This window comes from Amblyraja radiata, chromosome 14 (assembly GCF_010909765.2).
Source record: "Amblyraja radiata isolate CabotCenter1 chromosome 14, sAmbRad1.1.pri, whole genome shotgun sequence".
Taxonomy (NCBI): Eukaryota; Metazoa; Chordata; class Chondrichthyes; order Rajiformes; family Rajidae; genus Amblyraja; species Amblyraja radiata.
In genome coordinates, this window is record NC_045969.1 from 19687464 (window position 1) to 19710542 (window position 23079).

At 40.0% G+C, this 23079-nt stretch overlaps 1 protein-coding gene across 1 annotated transcript in view; it reads left to right on the forward strand.

Annotated features, from left to right (window-relative positions):
• Positions 1–13523, forward strand: part of adgrg2 (adhesion G protein-coupled receptor G2) — a gene marked incomplete at its 5' end in the record, with an annotated part of 52487 nt that extends 38964 nt beyond the window's left edge. Inside the window, 3 exons of the mRNA XM_033033503.1 lie at positions 2357–2458; positions 4799–4945; positions 11484–13523. Coding sequence (XP_032889394.1) covers positions 2357–2458; positions 4799–4945; positions 11484–11500 — 266 coding nt within the window. The remainder of the gene's footprint in view (positions 1–2356; positions 2459–4798; positions 4946–11483) is intronic.
• Positions 13524–23079: the final 9556 nt, after the last annotated feature.

The window sequence follows — 23079 nt, forward strand, 5'->3', positions numbered from 1 at the left end:
AGATTCTGGATTAGTAAGGGTGTCAAGTGTTACGGGGAGAAGGCAGGAGAATGGGTGTTGAGAGGGAAAGATTGATCAGCCTTGATTGAACGGAGGAGTAGACTCAATGGGCTGAATGGCCTAATTCTGCTTCAATGACTTATGAATATGAATTTATGAGCATGTGTGCCAATTAGATACCAGCATAAACAAGGCCTTGCATTTATATTGCATTTTTCTCATCCCTTTGCCAATGCTTCAAAGCACTTTATGGCAGAGCCATTGTGGTAATGTCAGGAGTGGAGGATGGGGGTTCCGAAATGTTCTTGTGCAATGAAACACAATGTTAGCAAGCAGTTGTAACAAGTAATAAATTGAAGTGGAATATTAACCTTTATTGCCAGCAGTTTAGAGATGGTAAAATAGACAGTTAATGTTATAATGGCCCCTGGTTCTGTACTCCCCCAACATTGGGAATGTTTTTCCTGCATCTAGATTGTCCATTCCATTTATAATTTTATATGTTTCTATAAGATTCCCTCTCATCTTTCTAAATTCCAATGAATCCAAGCCCCGTCTTTCCATTCTTTCCTCATATGACAGTCCCGTCATACCGGGGATTAACCTCTTGAACCTATGCTGTACTCCCTCAATAGCAAGGATGTCCTTCCTCAAATTAGGAGACCAAAACTGCACACAATACTCCAGATGTGGTCTCAACAGGGCCCTGTACAACTGCAGAAGGACCTCTTTACTCCTATACTCAAATCCTCTTGTTATGAAGGCCAACATGCCATTAGGTTTCTTCACTGCCTGCTGTACCTGCATGTTTACTTTCAGTGACTGGTGTACAAGGTCACCTAGGTCTCGTTGCACTTCCCTTTTTCCTAATATGTCATCATTGAGATAATAATCTGTCTCCTTGTTCTTGCCGCCAAAGTGCATAACCTCACATTTATCTATATTATACTGCATCTGCCATGAATCTGCCCACTCACTCAACCTGTCCAAGTCACCTTGCAACCTCCTCACATCCTCTTCACAGTTCACACTGCCACCCAGCTTTGTCATCTGCAAATTTGCTAGTGTTACTGTTAATCCCATCATCTAAATCATTAATATATATTGTAAATAGCTGCGGCCCCAGCACCGAGCTGTGCAACACTCCACTCGCCATTGCCTGCCATTCTGACAGGGACCCGTTTATCCCTACTTTTGTTTTCTGTCTGCCAACCAATTCTCTATCCATGTCAATACCCTACCCCCAATACCATGTGCTCTAATTTTGCACACTAATCTCCTGTGTGGGACCTTATCAAATGCTTTCTGAAAGTCCAGATACACTACATCTACTGGCTCTCCTTCATCCATTATACTTGTCAGATCCTCAAAAAATTCCAGAAGATTAGTCAAGCAAGATTTCCCCTTCATAAATCCATGCTGACTTGGACCAATCCTTTTACTGCTATTCAAATGTGCTGTTAGTACTTCTTTAATAATTGACTCCAGCATCTTCCCCACCACCAATGTCAGGCTAACTGGTCTATAATTTCCCGTTTTCTCTCTTGCTCCTTTGTTGAAAAGTGGAATAACATTAGCTACCCTCGGAGACCCAAGTGGCCACAACAGACCTAGATGTTCAGGGAAGCAATCGCCTCCTTTGGCCTGACCGATCTAGAGGAAAGTGCCTGTCCCACTTACGTGTCCTTGGCACGCAAATCACGCGACCTCGTGGTCGCGTTGAGCCGCGACGGTCCTGCGAAGGTCGGGCGCGATTTCATGCGTACGCACAGCCGTCTGGAGCGTGTGACGTCATTTGAAGATGGACACAAAGTTGGAGTAACTCAGCGGGACCGGCAGCATCTCTGGAGTGGCGTTTCGCTCGAGACTCTTCTTCAGTCTGAAAAGAAGGGTCTTGACCCGAAACATCACCCATTGCTTCTCTCCAGAGATGCTGCCGGTCCCGCTGAGTTACTCCTGCATTTTGTGTCCATCTTCAATTTTCTTGGCCCCGCTCTGGTAGTAGAAGTGGGGGCGGATCCGGACAGCAATGGCCGTGAGCCCCTGGCCGAGTTCGACGATCTTTTGCCTGCTTCTGCTGCTGTTGGAGGTGAGATGTTGCGTCGCGCCAGGGTCTTGGGCCTGTCCCACTTTGGCCGTCAGTCACGCGACAGGCCGTTGGCGCGCGAAGATTTTGTTTGCTACAAACATTTCGGAGCCCCGCGCGATGTCGCGCACAACTACATACCCCTCCGCGCTTCTCAGTAATCGTGTAATTTGCGTGCCAAGGACACGTAAGCAGAAAGAATGCTACCAAGTCATTCACGGCTGGTCACCAGACAAGAGGCTAACTACCTTATGTTTTATTTTTGCACAGGAGCTTTTATCTTCGCTTTTCACTGCCTATCCAAAGAAAATGTTCAGAAACAGTGGAGGAGGTATCTATGCTGCGGCAAGCTGAGGTTGGCCGAAAATTCAGGTACAAAAGCAACTCGGATCATAAACTCAGAGAGTGGTCACATCGATTAGTGTTCAACAACTACCTTGTAACCCCCACGAGGGGAGTGTGTGTGTGTACCTGTGTGTACATGTCTGTGTGTGTGTATGTATGTGTTTATGTGTGTGTGTATGTGTATGTCCGTGTTTGTATTTGTATGTGTGCATGTGTGTGTGCGTGCGCGTATGTGTTTGTGTGTGTCTGTGTGCATGACTGTGTATTTCTGTGTTTGTGTGTGTATGTATGTGTATGTGTGCGTGTATCTTTGTGTATGTCTGTGTATGTGAGTGTGTATGTCTGTGTTTGTGCGTGTATTTGTGTGCGTGTGCGTGTGCATGTGTGTCACTGGATATAAATTATTCAAACCCTATCCCATACACTTTTAACTCATGGTTTGTTCTCTAATATTTTTGAAGGCTGTATTGTCACAGATTTCAAATTAATTGCTGAAAAATCTTGAACTTAATACCTTCAGGAGCACAGACAAAGCTCAGCTTCAAGCTTGGCATCATTTTTATAATTACCAGTGATGTCAAGATTTGCATTCCTGTAGCCAAAAATCATACAGTACTTATCACTTCCAGAAAATGCTTGCCCTTTATGTAATTTTGTAGCAGTGCGACAAACCAAGCCCATTAGTTCATCAGTTGAACTTTGCAATCACCGTAAAGAAAATATTGTGCATCAAATTTAACCAGTGAAATAATTCTTATTAACTAATTAACCACATGTAAATAAGAAGAACTAGTTCATGATAAGCATTCCTCACACCTGGATTAACACCTGAATTTATACTGTGAAGCAATTTTTAAGGATGCCATCAATGATTTAGCTAATTCCTGCCTTTATACAATAATAAAGGCTAGAAAGAGAATAAAAAGCTAAATAGAAAGCTCATCCGAGAAAGCATGTTGAGCAATGGATTGATTATTTCCTGTGTACGGCAGCCCTGATTGTGGAATATTCTTCACTGATATCAGTTCTCTGCCTTCTAACTGAAGAGGTTATATTTTACTAAGCAGCACAATAACACAGTTGGTAGAGATGCTGTCACACAGCGACAGACACCCTGGTTCAATACTGACCTCAGGTGCTGTGTGTATGGAGTTTGCACGTTCTTCCCGTGAGCACCTGGATTTCCTCCAGGTGTCCGGTCTCCTCCATATTCCAAAGACGTGTGAGTTGGTATGTTAATTCACCTCTGTAAATGGCCACTAATGTGTAGGGAGTGGATAAAAAGGTGGAATAACAGAGCCGGTGTGAATGGGTGATCAATGCTCAGCATGGACTCATTGGGCTGAAGTGCCTGCTTCCATTCTGTACCTCTAAAGTTAAATGGCTGAAGCTGTTTCAGAGTTGGGTAAAAATTATACTCTGTGGGCCAAAGGGCTTGTTTTCAGACTGTATTTTTCATTCAATCAGCCAAAAACAGTGTCTTAAAGATAGCGGAGTCAGGAGATATGGGGAGAAGGCAGGAACGGGGTACTGATTGGGGATGATCAGCCATGATCACATTGAATGGCGGTGCTACCTCAAAGGGCCGAATGGACTACTCCTGCACCTATTGTCTATTGTCTATTGTCTAAAGTTGTTTTGAAAATCTGGTAAGGAAGAAAGACCGCAAATTCACAAATGGTTATTGAGCATTGAGAGCTGCTTCCACGTCTTTTGGGCTGATTTGCCTGTCTTTTTGATTTCGCATTGGCCTTAAAATTAGGTCTGGAGCTGCTGTGGCAATGATACAGCCCTGGCTGTCCAAAGCACCAGCCTGTTTCAGGAGATAAGCCCTTTTGATCGGGTTCTCTGGCGTAAGAATAATAGATATCCGCTTTAGGATACGCCTTGGTGGTGACTGTTTCTGTTCAATCTCAACTGTGAAACTGTTAACCACCAAGATTTGCTTTCATTTTGGCATCCTTCAGGTTCCACGTCAAACTGAGGTCTTCCAAAATAAATTACAGGAACCTCTGCTAGAATAAATCAAAATTGGCACCTAGGCTTTCAAAACATTTCCTGTCCGATTTTCAGAGGCCTGGATCTTCAGCTAATTTTTTCAAGCTCACTTCTTAGAGTCAGTTGAGTAGTTTTGATCTTTGAGTATAACACAATCAACAGTGATTCTCCCACTTGTAACATGTCTCTCTAACCGAAGGATCAAAGGGGAGAGATGCAGACAGGCACTGATCTAACATTAACTAACCCCCTGAGTTTAAAATATCCAAATGAACGTGGGTAAAACATAAAAGGTGGGAATTTTGATGGATAAAGGTAAGCAGCAATACATTGGTCAATTATTTTAAAATGCTATGGTTTGTTTTGTAGATTGGAGCAGAACGGCAACGAATAATACAAAGAAGCTGCAGCCCCTGGTCCAAGCTATGTCATTGTCTTCGACGTCGAATACCTCCTTACAGTCTAACTCCTCCTTATTTCTAGTTCAAGAGTACGGCAAACATCTCAAAATGAATGGTGCGTATGGTTGACTATGTAGGCCTGGGGTTTATGTGGATTAAATAGATTAATGGGCTCCGGATCGTTTCCAGATTAATCTCAGTGTCAAATCTGTTCGATAACAATGCTAGGAAACATGTCTTGAAGAGAGGAGGAGAACTTCTGCTGCACCCGCTGAGTTTCCCCAGCAATTTTGTGATGCTAGGAAACATGATGGGTTTGTATTTAATTTCGGAACTAATGCAAGAAAGATTAATATTACTCAGTATGTGTAATTCTTAAAGTGCAGCCAGAAAATCTTATTTTAAGAAAGGGCATTCCCGTGAAAATCACATTAGGTGAAGCAACTACAGACATTTGTTTTGTTCCCCTTAAAGTGGAAAGCACGAAGATATGGTTTAGCAACAGAAGCCTTATTGATGAATCTTAAGAGCCAAACACTTATTTTTCACTGATTTTAAGAATAAAAAAAGCACCTGGGGTCTTACAGCACCAGAGATCTAGTTTCGACCCTGACTACGGGTGCGTGTCTCTATGGAGTTTGTACGTTCTCCGTGTGACTTGATTGGATTTACTCCAGGTGCTCTGGTTTCCTCCCACACTCCAATGACGTTTATAGGTTAATTGGCTTTGGTAAATTGTAATTGGATTGCAGGGTAGTGTTAGGGTGTGTAGATTGCCGGTCGGCACAGACTTGGTGGGCCAAAGGATCTGTTTCCACACTGTACCTCTAAACAAATCTAGACTAAACTAAACTAAACTGAACAAAACTGAGAAAGAGCCACTTTGTGTTCTATGGAATATAAACAGTCAGTTCAATTGTACTCTTATTCCCAGTTTGCTGCAACACGTGAAACATAAACCTGGTCTTTCAACTGAGAAACATTGTCTACATAGGTAACATAAACTGAATATATTTAACACAGAGAAAGAGCTGGTCTGGCAATTCTTCCCTTCTACAGAACCATCAATGCTTAATAAAAGGGCTGCAAAGCACTTTGCCAGTCTGATCATCGTAGATGGGCCGCAGTTTATATATTGTGATCCTATGCTTTCATGGGTGAGAAAAGACTCCTGTGTGTGCCAGTGCCTATAAACAGTTTACAGTTCATTTGTTAAAGAAACAAGATGCTGCTCTGCTTCATTTTATTTTCCTCGAGGACATTAAAAATCGCATGCTTGAAATTTAACATCTATAGAAGTAGCATCAAAAGTAAACAAATAACTCCCAAGTTAAGTCCCATTTTATATCAGACCATACCGTGTTCAAATGTTTTTTAAAGTTGAAGGTTTGTTTATGTCAAAGCCCAGATTTTAATTGGAAACAAATTAACACGGCATTGGGGGTTCAGTATTGATGTGGATAGAGAACTGGCTGGCAAACAGGAAGCAAAGAGTAGGAGTAAACGGGTCCTTTTCACAATGGCGGGCAGTGACTAGTGGGGTACCGCAAGGCTCAGTGCTGGGACCCCAGCTATTTACAATATATATTAATGATCTGGATGAGGGAATTGAAGGCAATATCTCCAAGTTTGCGGATGGCACTAAGCTGGGGGGCAGTGTTAGCTGTGAGGAGGATGCTAGGAGACTGCAAGGTGACTTGGATAGGCTGGGTGAGTGGGCAAATGCACGGCAGATGCAGTATAATGTGGGTAAATGTGAGGTTATCCATTTTGGTGGCAAAAACAGAAAAGCAGACCATTATCTAAATGGTGGCCGATTAGGAAAAGGGGAGATGCAGCGAGACCTGGGTGTCATGGTACACCAGTCATTGAAAGTAGGCATGCAGGTGCAGCAGGCAGTGAAGAAAGCGAATGGTATGTTAGCTTTCATAGCAAAAGAATTTGAGTATAGGAGCAGGGAGGTTCTACTGCAGTTGTACAGGGTCTTGGTGAGACCACACCTGGAGTATTGCGTACAGTTTTGGTCTCCAAATCTGAGGAAGGACATTATTGCCATAGAGGGAGTGCAGAGAAGGTTCACCAGACTGATTCCTGGAATGTCAGGACTGTCTTATGAAGAAAGACTGGATAGACTTGGTTTATACTCTCCAGAATTTAGGAGATTGAGAGGGGATCTTATAGAAACTTACAAAATTCTTAAGGGGTTGGACAGGCTAGATGCAGGAAGATTGTTCCCGATGTTGGGGAAGTCCAGGACAAGGGGTCACAGCTTAAGGATAAGGGGGAAATCCTTTAAAACCGAGATGAGAAAAACTTTTTTCACACAGAGAGTGGTGAATCTCTGGAACTCTCTGCCACAGAGGGTAGTTGAGGCCAGTTCATTGGCTATATTTAAGAGGGAGTTAGATGTGGCCCTTGTGGCTAAGGGGATCAGAGGGTATGGAGAGAAGGCAGGTACGGGATACTGAGTTGGATGATCAGCCATGATCATATTGAATGGCGGTGCAGGCTCGAAGGGCCGAATGGCCTACTCCTGCACCTAATTTCTATGTTTCTAAATGGAAATACTCTGGTTCCATTGACTTGACTATAAGGTAGCCATGCCAATGAACTGGGCTGTACAAATTTATTCACTGTTCTTATTAGAATTTGAGTTCACTTGGACTGGTAGAGTAGGTATTAATGAGCATCAAGGCAGCCAAGTAATGGTTTGGTGTTCCTTCTGCTAGTAAGGATAATTATATCGAATAGAGCAAATTTAGTCAAGGGAAGGCGGCGCAAATTAATTTTGTTTGTCATTCCAAATATATGTTCTTTGGAAACACAAATTTGTGACTAGCCCTATTTTTAATTTAGATTTCCTGCAGATATGTGACTATGAGATCAATTATATTGTTGCCCGTGGGTTCTATCTTAATATTGCTGTTCAGTATTGCAAATTAACATGCTGGCCATCAAGCAGTGTTTAATGATGGTGAACAACACCCAGCTAACGGTAGTTGCAGCTACAATAAAATTGTTACCGCATAGCATGCATGGTTCTCAAAGGTGTAATTACACATAGTGTACACAACACCATAACAACCCCATAGCAACAAAAAATTCCACAATTCCATATTATTTTAATAAATTAACAATTTCCATATAATTAATAGCTAAACAATAGAACACATATAAGTCAGCAACACTATATTTAGTTAAATGTAGTTATATTCTTTTTGGATCTTTTCAGCTACAGTATAAACTCAATTTAACAATCCAATACTGATAAACCCAATAAATAACATGTTGAAGGTGTTTCAATCTTACAGTTTGAAGTAAAAAATTACTTTAAATGTATATTGTAATTGATTTTATTGATTTTATTAGACAAGTATGAAAACAAAACAAGTATGCAAATTACACGAGGAATCTGATTTGCCATAGTTATACCAAAAAACCAACAAAACACGCACCCACATAAACATTTAACATAAACATCGTTCACAGTGGCTCCTCCACATTCCTCACTGTGATGAAAGGCAATAAAGTATATAGCCAAGAACATGGCAAATCACTTATTTATAAATTTCCATCATAAACCCCACATTTATCACACATCCTCCACATCTGCCAATTATCCCACCTCACCTGTATCCACCCAGCACAGGCCAGTTTTTCCTCGCTCATTCCCTGTACCAATTTTCCCACTTTTACCCCATCAGTCTGAAGAAGGATCCTGATCCAAAATGTTGTCTGTCCATTTACCTCCACAGAGGCTGCCTAACCCCTTGAGTTCCTCTGCACTCTTTTTTTGATCTATCATATACAACCAGGTTTATTAACTATTATAGTGATTGAAATTATATATTGTTTTAAAGTATTTCCAAAAATCGTAAACCCAATAATAATAACATCAAATTAATTTTTTTCCATTGCTTCTTGTTCATACCCCATCTCACGTCGCAGTCTCCCTGTGACACCCTGGTCAGTGGGCCTATAGTGTGGGAAAGTCATTTGGTCTGACCTTCCCTCTCCTGTTGGCCCCTCCTGCATGCAACACACCCATTATGGTTCTTAACATCTTTGCTGCAGTTCAATACATACCAAATTAATCAAGTACAGGCCCATCACCGATTTTCCAGCAACTAGTGGTCCGGCACCTCCTTTAATCCTGACAAAATCACGAGAGTGCACTTGAACATCCCCCCCCCCCCCCCCCCCCCCTAGAAGTTCCCGCGAAAATGTGGCAGCTCTATCGGGTCAGGAGGCCGATCTAGACCTCATCGGGACTTCCATGGCCGATCGGTGGGTCGAGTCTATCCCTCTGTGGCTGAGGTTCTGGAACTTGGGCAGATCCATTCTCATAGCCGCCTTCTGAAGCCAGCTTTGTGGGCCGGTATCCCGCACCCCCCACCCCTATGGCTTTGGTAGATGGTTCCGGTACTGTTCGACTCCTCTCTGAGCCCGTGACCTCAGTTGGTCCAGCAAAACTGATAATCCAGCAAGCCTCTGGAACCAAAGATGCTGGAAAATCTGTGGTGGACCTGTATTGAAGTTATTTACATGAGAATGAATAATCTGAGTGTCTATGTATGTACAGTACATACTGTGAATCTGAATATGTACTGTGTGTAAGGAAACATTTGAACGATGAGTGATTTGATTTTCTGCTTGTGTTCTGCAGGTGCTAAGTTTTAAAGCAGTCACCTCACAGTGCCTCAAGCATGTAAGTTCATTCTGGTTGAGATGTATTGAAACAATTGCTTGGATTTATTAGATTCATATCTTAATACTCAAGTATCCAATAAAGCATGGTTAGGAAGACCGTACCTCAGTGAATGGGGTTTTACAAAAACCTGTGATTAAACCTGGAGCGTAATGGAGGAAAGAGAAGGAATTAAGGAATGATAAGGGTTGTCTGTAACATGTGAGGACTGGGCAACCTACTTTAGGAAGCTTTTGTTAAATTTGATTTTTACTGGAGAAACCAATAGTGGAAGATCTAAGAATTTCATTCAGTATAGAAGGCGTAGGACCTGCTTACCCTGGCAGTACTCAGTTGGAATCCATGTTCGGTACTGAATCTGACAGTACAAAAAGAGTTTAGTTCTGCAGTAATTGTCACACCACTCAGTGTGCTGGACCAACATCCTGCTGCTTTCCTCAGTGTCTTTGAATGAGGGGAAATTCAATCACAACGCCTTCTGAATATCCAATCACAATGCCTATCCAATATTTCTATGAGTGTGTGGTGACAAAGGAAGATTTGTGGATGCACACACAAATCATTAATACATTTTGAGTGGTGGTGAGTGAGGGAAGAGGGAGGGGAATAATTGTTTTTCAAGTTCCCCTTGCCTTAAACTTTCTCAGAGGTTTGAATGCAACCCCAACTAGTTTCCCATTTGGGTGGCATGGTGGAGCAGCGGTAGAGCTGCTGTCTGTATTATGTTTGTACGTTCTCCCCGTGACCCCGTGGGTTTTCTCCTGGAGCTCCGGTTTCCTCCCACACTCCAAAGACGTACAGGTTTGAGTTTAAAAAATGGTAAATTGTCCCTAGTGCGTAGGACAGTGCCAGTGTACGGGGTGATCACTAGATGGCACAGACTCAGTGGGCTGAAGAGCCTGTTTCTGCACTGTATCTCTAAGGTGTAAACTCTAACCTAAACTAGGGAAGTTCAACAACTATGGAAGGCACTGCTTGTGGACAAAGAGGAGCCAATCGGCTATTGCAAGTGGGAAAATTCTCCCCAACCCTCACAAATCCACGATCTCGCATCCTCCAGACTTTTAATTTGTTCTTGTACTCTCCCCTTCATACCCCAATTCATCATCATGACCTCCAGCATCCTACAACGGGTCCCAGTTGCCGGACATTGTCTCCATCTTTGGACTTTCACCTAAGGCTCTCTAGCTCAACTAATGGCCAGACAACGAGCCTGTCTATAGTCTAAAAGACATAGTAAAAGAAAAGACAATACAGTATAGTCCGTTCAATAAATTCAGCAATATCTCTGTTTGCAATATTTGATTACTACCTTCCCTCAAACTGTTGTTCTCCATCCTCTTGCATAAGAGCCAGGGCTTGTCCAACTATATCATGGGTCTCAACCCGAAACGTCACCAATTCCTTTTCTCCAGAGATGTTGTCTGACCTGCTGAGTTATTTCAGCATTTTGTGTCTATCTTGGTATTTGTTAATTATAGTGACTATGTTACGAACCAGAATGCATACAGTATTACTGTTAGTTACCAACCTAACACTATTCAAGCATTCTATATCACTATGGCAAGCCTGACACACCTTTGAAAGATATGTGACCATTCTCCTATCCATCCTTCCCTCATCTTCTCTGCAACTGAAAACTAACTTATTTCTTCCTCTCATTCCCCAGTTTTGAAGAAGGGTCTTTGACCCAAAATGTTTTTATTTCAGGTCTTCGAGTTACAGTAATCTAAACTGGACCAAAATGCTACTGTCTGATGGATTTTGCCCTTAGATATATATATGTGTGATACAATTGATACAATATATGTGCCCTAAGTAGAAAAGGCACATATATTGTATCAATCACACAGCTTGCCTGCAGATTTGTGTACATTTGCATGAAAAATTCAGATGGAATCTACCATCAGTTTGTATGTAACGCTTTTACTCTGATTAATTTAAGGAAATTTGCTGCTGTGACTGAGAAAATATGCCCTTCCCTACTTGCCAAGAAACTTCTAGTCAAATGTGGATCTTGAAGTGAGGCATGGACCACAAAATAGACCCCACACGAGGCAGCATTTGAGGAACCATGAATGAATGTGGAAACCAACCAACTTTATGAGAAGTTCCCAAAATAATTTTTTAACAAAGGTTTCATAGATGACATGCCAATGCATACCCAACATAACAGAGATGACAAACTGGATCTTCCTGAATAAACGTTGGAATGTACAGTGCAATCTTGATTCCAGAGAGAAGTTTGAACTAAAGACTTGATTGCATTTTGTTGCATATCCTTAGATCTTTATGGCTATGAAGGCTTAATGGCCGGTGTCTGCAAAACTGTTTTAAACAGTGTGACATTTTTGCAGTTCTTATTAGCTGTAATGAGATTTTATGCACATGGCAAACTTTTCTATGTTATTTTGTGGATGTTAATTTTAATGATAAAAGACAATTAGTTGGTGTTTATCATTGTGAGAACCTTGCTGCAAATCGCCCGTTATGAAGTCACTAGCTGCTGTTGAGATTTGACACAATTGCTGACAAACTGTAGAGTTTTAAATGTATATATGAAGTTGATATTGCAGTACTAGTTTTGTGGTGTGGTTGAATATTTATTTTTTGATAACTTCAGGTGATAGTTGATCAGAGCCAGACTGATTACACCTGATAATATCATTTCTTTGCAGTTATCTGGAGCAGAATCAGTCAGGAGGCCTCTGTGAGGTCCATCAGGATTATTTTGTATAATCGTACCCATTAATGAGTTCCTTCAACACAATCTTAGGCCAGCAATAGGGATACAACTAACAAAACCAACCCTGCTGCATCTTTCCTAATGTCTTTCACGAGTTTCCATGTGCTAGATTATTTGGAATGTTTGGGATTATTTATCCTGTCTGCACCATGTCAATGTATGAATGAAGCAATGGTATTGTCACCCATTCTTAAACTTTCAATTAAGCAGATTTAACTTTAAATTTCCACATATTCGTAGTTCAAGAGACCAACAGATTGGTTCATAGTTCTGCTCCATAAAGTATGCTTTCAATAACATTGCACTCTTCCATCCACTCCTAATGTTGTGCATGCCTGGTTGCCCAAATTAATTACTGTTTTGAGTCTATTTATTCTTCCCTAAGATTGCAGGGTTCCCTTAGTTAATTATCTATGTGTACAGCAATATATTGAGCAGATTTATAAGCGTAGAGGAAACTGAACTAAATAGAGTGCTGCATCTCAGGTGGCCATGTAAAATTTTCATCTAGTCGCTTTTGTGATGTTTAGCAGGAGCAGACACTAGTTCAGTCTCAGCTGCTGTTCTAAAGTCACAATATTGCCCAGACTGTGTATTGAACCGCAAAGAAATTTCAGAAATAAATTACAATGCAGAGCCGCTAGATTATTATGCATTCAAAATATGCATTATGCAAGCAATCAAAAACAGATTTCTAACCCAAAGAATATCTTAGATTGATCCTAACTCTCTTGGACTCCAACTCCTCACCCCCACCCTATCCCCATTAATAATCAGACAAAAAAAAAATAGACGTAGCACAACGTTAGGGATGAAGGTCCCAAATCCATTGTCCCAAACCCTCAGGGATGAATGAGCATTATCCACTATAACTGAGAGTTTTGTAGTCCTGTGTACATCCTTGCCTACCAACATGCTTCACAGCTGCCAGTCAATTATGCCAGGAAACCCAACAAGACTGATCCCCTCTCCCGTACCACATAGCTGTGTGTTTGTGCCACAGTGCGGTGTCAGAAAACTTGCAGGGAAGACTGGGAGTTATGGCCACCGACAAACTCAATGCGATCTGCCCCACTATTTTGTTGCCAGCTTGGTTGCAAACACTGCAAACTGCACGACCGAACTACACTACATTATATCAGTTCCACTACTGTACTTGTACCACCTGGGCACCCCTGTTCAGTGGCAATTGGAAAATGAGCAAATACTAAAAGGTACTAAATACTAAACTAAAAGATTTTAAAATATATATAACAGTAGTGAGGGAAGAAGAAACTTGATCTTTAAGGAGACCACCCTAACTTTGGGTGATAGTGCCTGCCCGCGTTTCGATTTCCATTGCAATAACAAATTTAAATTTAAGAGTGTTTGCAGAGTGCATTGGAGGCAACAGGACTCATATCAACTGTGCAACACACTCATACAAAATCAAAACGACCTGCAAAGAGTGTCACGTAAAAGTTTACTCATAAAGTAGTTTTTAATTTGATAAGCAGAATATTTGCCAGTAAAGTGAATATTTTAGTTTTTAAGATGAAAAGGATTTATCAATGCAGATTTGCAATCTATTCCGAATCACCTGCTCTGCACTTATTTTCATATTCTTACTTCTCATGGTGTAGGAGGCTATTCGGCCCATTCAGTGTATGCTGGTTCTCAGACAATCCTACTCCTCCATCTATTTTGCAGTAATCCACTCACCCTGCCACCATTGACACCAGGGGTAGCTTACAGTGGACAGTGAATGATACCCACATATCTTTGAGTTTAGTTTAGTTTAGAGATACAGCGCAGACACAGGTACTTTGGCCCACCGAGTCCTCACCAACCAGCGATCCACACACATTAACACTACTCGACATACAATTGGGGACAATTTTTACATTTACACTGCCAATTAGCCCACAAATCTTTGGAGTGTGGGAGGAAACTGAAGATCTCGGAGAAAACCCACGTAGGTCACGGTGAGGACGTACAAATTCCATACAGACAACACCCCTATTCAGGATTGAACCCGGGTCTCTGGCGCTGCAAGGCAGTAGCTCTACCGCTAAGCCACCGTGCTGCCAATCTTTGGGATGTGTGAGCAAACCAGAACCTCTGGAAGCTGAGTCAAAAGGAGAACAGGCAAACTTCACACAGGCAGCACCTGAGGTCAGGATTGAACCTGGCTCGCTGGAGCTATGAGGCAACAAAGCCAACCATTGCACTACTGTGCCTCCAATCTTAGACTTAGTAGCAATACTGCTTTTAAATAAGCATCCTGTAAGTAAGATTATTTAGCGTTTTGTAATATTTAACAACCCTGTGAAATTAAGATGATCATGCTAATCCATAAATTTGGATAAGGTATAAATACCGAGTGCATCCTTCGATGCTCGGTATTGCTTTAAAGCTCATCGATGACCAGATATGTTAAGTATTATTGTCGATCCAATGTAAGTGGAAAGAAAATCAATATGAATGATGACAGATAACTGTATATTCTTTTCATGAAAAATAAATAAATCACAGATCTCTTCATGTGCGTTAAGAAAGATTTTTTTAGGATGGCCAGTTAAATAAATTGTGCTACTTAAAGAGAAATGTACATGTGAAATTCTACAGCAGTCAACACAATGGTGCAGGTCCTGCACCCTTAACTCATTTAACAGCTTTTCCTCTTTACGCTTAAGTTTATTATTTGTCATGTTTACCAAGGTACGGTGAAAAAATTAGTTTGCATGCTGGTGAATGAAATTAGATAATACAATACTGTGGCAGCACCTGGTGGTTGGGCCACTTGCTACACGAACCCTCGGCAGTCGGGGGTAGGGTCACGTGACTGGGCAATGGCAGGGAGGAGTTGTCACAGGGTATAGGGGTGTGTCTTAGTATATATAACGAACCCCGGGTCAATCCTCTCTCTCTCTCACTTCGAGCTGACCAGCTCTCTTCGCTCTTTGGGTGAGTGTCCTGCCATCGCAGCAAGAGCTCAGCTACAGCCCACGAGGCAACAGCCTCGCAGCAGCAACAATGACATGTATATCTAACCTATAATGCCTGAATAAACACACCGTTTATTCACCACATTTGGTGCCTCTACAATACCTAAATACAATTAAGCCAAACTCAAGAACATTAGGTAGAACAAAGGGAAAGATACAGTGCAGAATATAGTTCTCAGCAATGTAGCGCACCAATTCCAGACAAAGTCTAATGTCTGGAAGGATGATTCAGAAGCCTGATAACAGAGAGGAAGAAATTGTTTCTGAGTCTGGTGGTGCAAGTTTCTGCAAGTTTCTTAAGCTCGACGGCAGCGAGGAGTAGAGGAATGACCGGGGTAGGCCAGTTCTTTGAATATGTTGGTTTGCTTTTCTGAGGCAGCGTGAAGTGCAGATGGAGTCAATGGTGGGGAGTCTGGTGTGTGTGATGGACTGGTCTCTCATCCACCACTCTGAAATTTCTTGATCCATTGTGGGGATCGAACAGTGAATAAGACAGGTGGATCACAATTCCTGGTCACAGTGGAGAGATGTCCATTGGGGAGAAATGTGTGAAGATTGTAGGTTTAAAAGAGAGCAGCGGTGGGAAGGGGCAGATTTACACCTACATGCAACCAATTCTTATGAGGTTGTTCGTCCCCCTTTTGGATACATTGATGCAGCTCTCACACTTGTCATGGTGTCTCCTGCTTGAGCAGACTATGCCATCTATGGACAGTGTAGGAACAAGGGAGTTTCATAGAAGCCACATGCAGAGACGCTTTGCATGCTGTTCTATACCTCTGCATTCACTCTGGCACCAACACAAATACTTCTGCAGTAAATTGAGACGATCGGCTTCCATTAAAAGCCTAATGCAGAGGGCATGTACAGTAACTATTGTTTTACTCAGTCCATTTTTTTCACCACATTGCTACCCTTGTATTTAATGTACACAGTGATACCCCAATTCTTTCATTACTGCCCTGATGACTACATTTGTCATGCGAATGCTCGCCAGGGATATATCTTGTAATTCAATATCTTGTTATCTTGTAAAATAATATCTTGTAATTCTCCTGCTCTCTTGTGGGGAATGAGCAGAAGAAAGCAGGGAAATTGCAGGTCAAGGTGGCAATAAATAACTTCTTCACTCGTCTTGAGCAGGTGTTCCTTGAATCGATAGGTGGAGAGAGGCAATGACATGTAACGCAAATGTATTCACTGTGCGTTCTAGGTACCATTCCACCACAGATTTTCTGACAATTGATGGTCTGGCACCTCCTTTAATCCAGACTAAATTACGAGAGCGCACTGGGCGGTCAAAGGTGGCATTGTGTGTTGCACTCGTTCTTTCAGGATGTGTGACTCCGTCCCAAAATAATTAGTGGGTCAGAGGTGTGTTTAGTTCAGTTTAGTTCAGAGATACAGCGCGGAAACAAACCCTTCGGCCCACCGAGTCCGCACCGATCTACGATAACTGCATATTAACGCTATCCTGCACACATTAGGCACAATTTACATTTATACCAAACCAATTAACCTACAAACCTGTACGTCTTTAGACCTGTGGGAGGAAACCAAATATCTTGGAGAAAACCCATGCAGGTCAAGGAGGGAACATACAAACTCCTTACAGACAAGTACTCATAGTCAGGATCGAACCCAGGTCCCTGGCGCTGTAAGGCAGCAACTCTATCTCTGTGCCACCGTGCCGCCTGTATTGTTGAATTATTATCACATGACCTCTGTTGGTCCAGCATAAAGGATAATCAGGCATGGCTCTGGAACCAAGGGTGCTGGAAAATTAGTGGTGAAACTGTAATTTAAAACACCTGATGGGGAAAAAAAGCCTTAATCATTAGGAACCGTTGTTCTCACAGATGGATGTTAATGAAGGTGGTGATTCAATATCAGATTCTGATGCAAATAACTGGATGTTACCCACAGTAAAAGCATGCCTGGGGAATGGATAGTAAGCAGGTTACTCTGCAGAACTGTATTGGAGGGCCATAGCTGACTGACCATTAATTTGAATCGGGCTCTTTGGTGCACTGAATCCACCCAACCATCGATCAACTGTTCACACTAGTTGTATATTATCTCACTTTTCACATCCACTCCTTACACACTAGGGGCAATTTACAGAGTTCAATTATCCTACAGTGCCACTCGTCTTTGGGGTGTGGGAGGAAAGTGGAGCAACCGAAGGAAAATCCATGCGGTCACAAGATGTGCAAACTCTACACATACAGCACCCAAGGTCAAAATAGAACCAGGGTTTCTGGCACTGTGGGGCAGTAGTTTTACCTGCTGTTCCACTGCACCACCCAAGTTGCAGCTTGAACATCACTGATTATTGTTCTTGTCCTGCCCCTGGTAAAACCACCATGTGAAATTGGATTGGAGATGGCTTAAATTATTCTTGCCGACTTTAAGCAATTTAACCTGTGGCACATCTGAACCCAGCCCACAATTAGGAGTTGAATTAATCCCACAGTTCTGGTCTGCAATGTCTGAGCAGCATGCACACTAAAGAGTTATGTCAAGAGAACATTACTGGTGCACTGAAACAAGAACCTCTCTGAAGAGGCCCTGTAGCACTCATCAGACCGCAATGCAGTGCCATCAACACTCAGGGGGAGTTCTTGGAAGGTTAGTTCAATGGAAGGTTAGAGGAGAGCAGTGGGACAAGCAGAGGATGAAAAGTGGACAAGACATGGAGGAGCCAACCTTTATCCTCTAGGCTGCAAATATGTACAAAAGCATAAAACTGCATTTTCTGGAAATCGAAGATAAGAAAGATAAAAATAGTGGCGCAGCTGATGAAGCTGCTGCCTCACAGGGCCAGAGACTCGTGTTCGTTCCTGACCTTAGGTGCTGCCTGTATGGGGTTAGCACATTCTCCCTGTGACTGCATGGGTTTCCTCGAGGTCCTCCCACATCCCAAAAATGTGCAAGTTTGCAGGTTAACCAGCCTCTGTAAAATTGCCTCTAATGTGTAGGGCTATGCATGCAGAATAACATAGAACTAATGTGAATGGGTGATCGTTGGTCAGTGTGGACTCAGTGAGCCAAAGGGCCTGTTTTCATGCTGTGTCACTGAACTAAACGAATGTTTGTAACGATTGTCCCAGTTAAAAAGCATGGCCTGTCCACTCTTAGTAACACTCAACACCTCAGTTTAGTGCTGGTGCACAATGGAGGCCTTGTGCCAATGAGGATGCACCTGCAGTGTTACACTGGAGAACTAACTCAGTCCAGGTAGGTCGAGAGTGCTGAGGAAAATTGGCAGGACTGAAGATGCACAGGACATAAACTGCAGAAATTAAAAATAAAACTAATGTCACACAATGTATGAAGGATATGATAGCACAATGGTTAAGGTACTAGACTGGCAGCTAGACATCTGGTCTGTTAATCCTGTGACATTCAAGTGCAGCCCTTACCTCTGTACTATCTTGCTGTGGCAATTCAACTGAGGAATTCTTAATTTGAGGGGACCTGATTGAAACATACAGAATAGTGAAAGGCTTGGATCTAGTGGATGTGGAGAGGATGTTTCCACCAGTTGGAGAGTCTAGGACTAGAGGTCATAGCCTCAGAATTAAAGAAGGTTATTTTAGGAAGAAGATTAGGAGAAATTGCTTTAGTCAGTGGGTGGTGCATTAGTGAAATTATTTGCCAAGGAAGGCTGGAGGTCAAGTCAGTGAATATATTTAATAGATAGATAGATTATTGATTATTGATTAATACAGGTGTCTCAGGTTATGGGAAGGAGGTAGGAGAATGGGGTTAGGAGGGAGAGATAGATCAGCCATGATTGAATGGCCGAGTAGACATGATGGGCCGAATGGCCTAATTCTATTATCTCTTATGATCTTATGAACCAAAGTATTCTGTCTGTATGATGCCATGGAAAAATAATCCAAGGTTTATTTAATCGAATGAATAATGGATAGGGTGGCAGCTTTCCCAGAGTAATTACACATGAAGCATAAATTGTGGGTCATACATATTATTTTTTTTTTTTTTTTTTTTTTTTTTTTTTTAATATTTTATTTTATTAGAAGTAAGTACAGTCATATGGCACCAAAGTGCCTAATATATATTTTCATAATACATTTTATGTACAACTTCTTTTTTTTTTTTTGTTACACTGAAAAAAGATTAGAATAAGAAAAAGAAGTTAGATAGTAAAGGATAGAAAGATGTGAAATATATAGTGTGTGAAAAAAGAAAACGAGTAAATGAAAAAAGTTGAGAGAGAGAATAGAGAGAAGAAAAGAAAAAAAGAGGAGATCATTATTTATAGTCTTGACCAACCCTCGTCCAGTCCTGAAACAGTTATTTTTTACAATTGTGTTGCACCATATGATTCCAAAAAAACGACGAATGGAGACCAACTCGTTATGAATTGGTCTGATTTATCCATTAGGAGGAATCGCATTTCCTCAAGATGAGCGGTGTCCAACATACTTGCAATCCACATTTTAAGCGTTGGTATTGATGTACCCTTCCAAAATTTAAGAATTAATTTTTTTGCTATTATTAAACCATAGTTAAGGAATAGATTTTGAGATGTGTTCAATTTATTCCCATCTTCCATTACGCCAAATATAATCATTTCAGTATTAGGTTCCATTCTTGTCTTGAATAATTTTGTAAATATTTCAAAAATATCATTCCAAAATCTATAAAGTTTTATGCAGGAGACTAAGGAGTGTGTTATAGTTGCCTTTTGGGCTAGACATTTATCACAAGTGGCGGATATATTTGGATAAAATTTGTTCAATCTTGTTTTTGAGTAATATAATCTATGTACAATTTTAAATTGAATTAAATTATGTCTTACATTAATTGAACATTTGTGAATATATATCAGGTATTTTTCCCATTTAACCTTCGTAATTTTTATCATTAGTTCCCGTTCCCACTCTTCTCTAAGTACCTCTGTCGATGGTAGGTCTATATTTAGAATACTATTATATAAATATGATATTAATTTTTGTGAGTCAGCTTCAATATTCATTGCCTCTTCCAATAAGTCAGGAGTTACTTTTTGATATCCTTGTATATATTTTTTCACGAAATCGCAAATCTGAAGATATTTAAAATATTGGTTGTTTTTCAATTTAAATTTTAATTGTAATTGTTGGAATGATAGTAAGTTTCCCATTTCATACATATCCCCGATCCTTCTAATTCCGAGACTTTCCCATTGGTTATATGTCTTATCAATAAGAGATGGTTTAAATAAAGGGTTATTCGCTATTGGCATTAACAGTGATAGATTTCTTAATTTTAAAGATAATTTTATTTGTTTCCAAATTCTTATTGTACCATATATAATTGGGTTCTTCTTATATATTGTGTTATTCAGTTTTTTTGGGGAGAAGAGGATCGTTCCTATATTACTAGGATGGCAATCCTCCTTCTCCATTTTTATCCATTCTGTCTGTTGGGTAGCACTATCCAACCAATAAATCATATTCTTAATATGCACTGCCCAGTAATAATACATAAAATTCGGAAGTGAAAGTCCCCCGACCTCTTTTGGTTTACATAAGTGTTTTTTGTGATTCTATGTGATCTATAGTCCCAAATATAATTAGTAATATTAGAGTCTAATTTAAAAAAAAAGTATTTTGGTATATATACCGGTATAGATTGAAATAGGTATAGTAATTGTGGTAGGAAGATCATTTTTATTGCATTTATTCTACCTAATAATGATAAGGGAAGTGTTTTCCAAAATTTAATCAACGTATTAAGTTTATTTAATAAAGGCATGAAATTAGCATTGAATAATGCTTTATATTTTCTAGTAATCTGAATACCCAAATATTTAAATTTTTCTGTTGCGATTTTAAAGGGGAACTTCAGTAAGTGTGTAGGTTCTTGAGGTTTTAATGTCATGATTTCACTTTTATTCCAGTTTATTCTATATCCAGAAAAAGACCCAAATTCCTCTATTAAGTTTAATAAATTTGGTATGCTCGTTTGTGACTTTGTAATATATAAAAGTATATCGTCTGCATATAATGAGATTTTATTCTTTGAGTCTCTGGTATTATAGCCCTGAATATTCGGATGAATTCTTATACTTTCAGCCAGGGGTTCTATCATAAGGGCAAATAGCAGGGGTGATAGTGCACATCCCTGCCTATTACCCCTTGATAGTTGAAATTTTTGAGATAACATGTTATTAGTTAAAATTCTTGCCATCGGTTTATCATATAATAATTTTACCCATCTTATAAAATTCTCTCCCATATTAAATTTTTGTAGTACTTTATATAAGTATTGCCACTCTACCTGATCAAATGCTTTCTCTGCATCCAAAGAAATAATTGATATATCTTCTTCCTCTACTTTATGCGAGTACATTATATTAAACAGACGTCTCAGATTATTAAATGAGTATCTTTTAGGTATAAACCCCGTTTGATCAGGGTTTATCAATTTACTAATATATTTGCTTAATCTTCTTGATAAAATCTTTGCTAAAATTTTCTGATCTGTATTTAAAAGTGATATAGCTCTGTACGAGCCCGGATCTTCTAAATCTTTATCTTTTTTTGGAATAAGTGTAATAGTTGATTCTGTTAGTGTTTCAGGTAGTTTGTTTTCTTTAAAAGCATGGGAGTATAAATTAAATAAATAAGGGGTTGTTATCTCCTGAAATTTTTTATAAAATTCATTATTAAAACCATCTGGTCCCGGTGTCTTACCATTTTTCAGCGATTTTATTGTTTCACCTATTTCTTTGATTGTAATTTGAGCTCCTAATTCCTCTTGTTCCAAAAGGTCCAGTATTGGAAGATTACAATTATCTAGAAATTTTTTTATTTTACTATCTTCTCTTTTAATTTTAGATGTATATAAGTTTTGATAAAATTGGGCAAATCTATTATTAATATCTTTAGGTAGTATTAGTAATTCTCCTTTCTCTGATTTAATTTTGGTTATAGTATTTTCCTTTTCTTGTTTTTTCAATTGGCGAGCTAAAAGCTTATGTGGTTTGTCACCAAACTCAAAATGTTCCTGTTTTGTCATTTGGAATAGTCTTATTACCCTTGCCGATAAAATTCGATTAAGTTTAAATTTCAGTAATATTATCTTATTGTGTTTATCTGTCGTGGAATCTTTGGCATTATCCATCTCTAACTGTCTGATTTCTTGTTCTAACAACAATTGTTCTGTCTTATTCTTTTTATTTTGAAAACTTTGATATGAAATTATAATTCCTCTCATAAATGCCTTAAAAGTTTCCCATAATAAAGAAGGCAAAGTACCTGGTATATCATTTGTATCGAAAAAAAATTCCATTTGTTGTTTTAAATATTGATAGCCTTGCACGTCATTTAAAATATGTGTATTAAACCTCCAAAAAAAATTTTTTCCCGGCATTCCCTCAAATTTTACTGAAAATGTCAACGGGGAGTGATCTGAGATACTACTAATGTGGTATGTTGGGTTGTTTGTATATGGCATTAATTTCATATCCACTAAAAAATAATCAATTCTTGAATAAGTTTTATGCACCGAAGAGTAAAACGAGTATTCCCTTCCAACTGGATTAGCAGATCTCCATACATCTATTATATTCGTATTTTTTATATATGTATTTAGAAGTTCGCTAGTTTTAGATTTTAAATTACTCTTCTTTTGTTTTGCTGATTTATCTAGATATGAATCTAAAACACAGTTAAAGTCCCCCCCTATTATCACATTTTGGTAATTAAACTCTGATATTATGTCAATAATTTTATCAAAAAAGTGGGGGTTATCAAAATTCGGAGCATAAATATTTATCAAAGTTAGTGGGG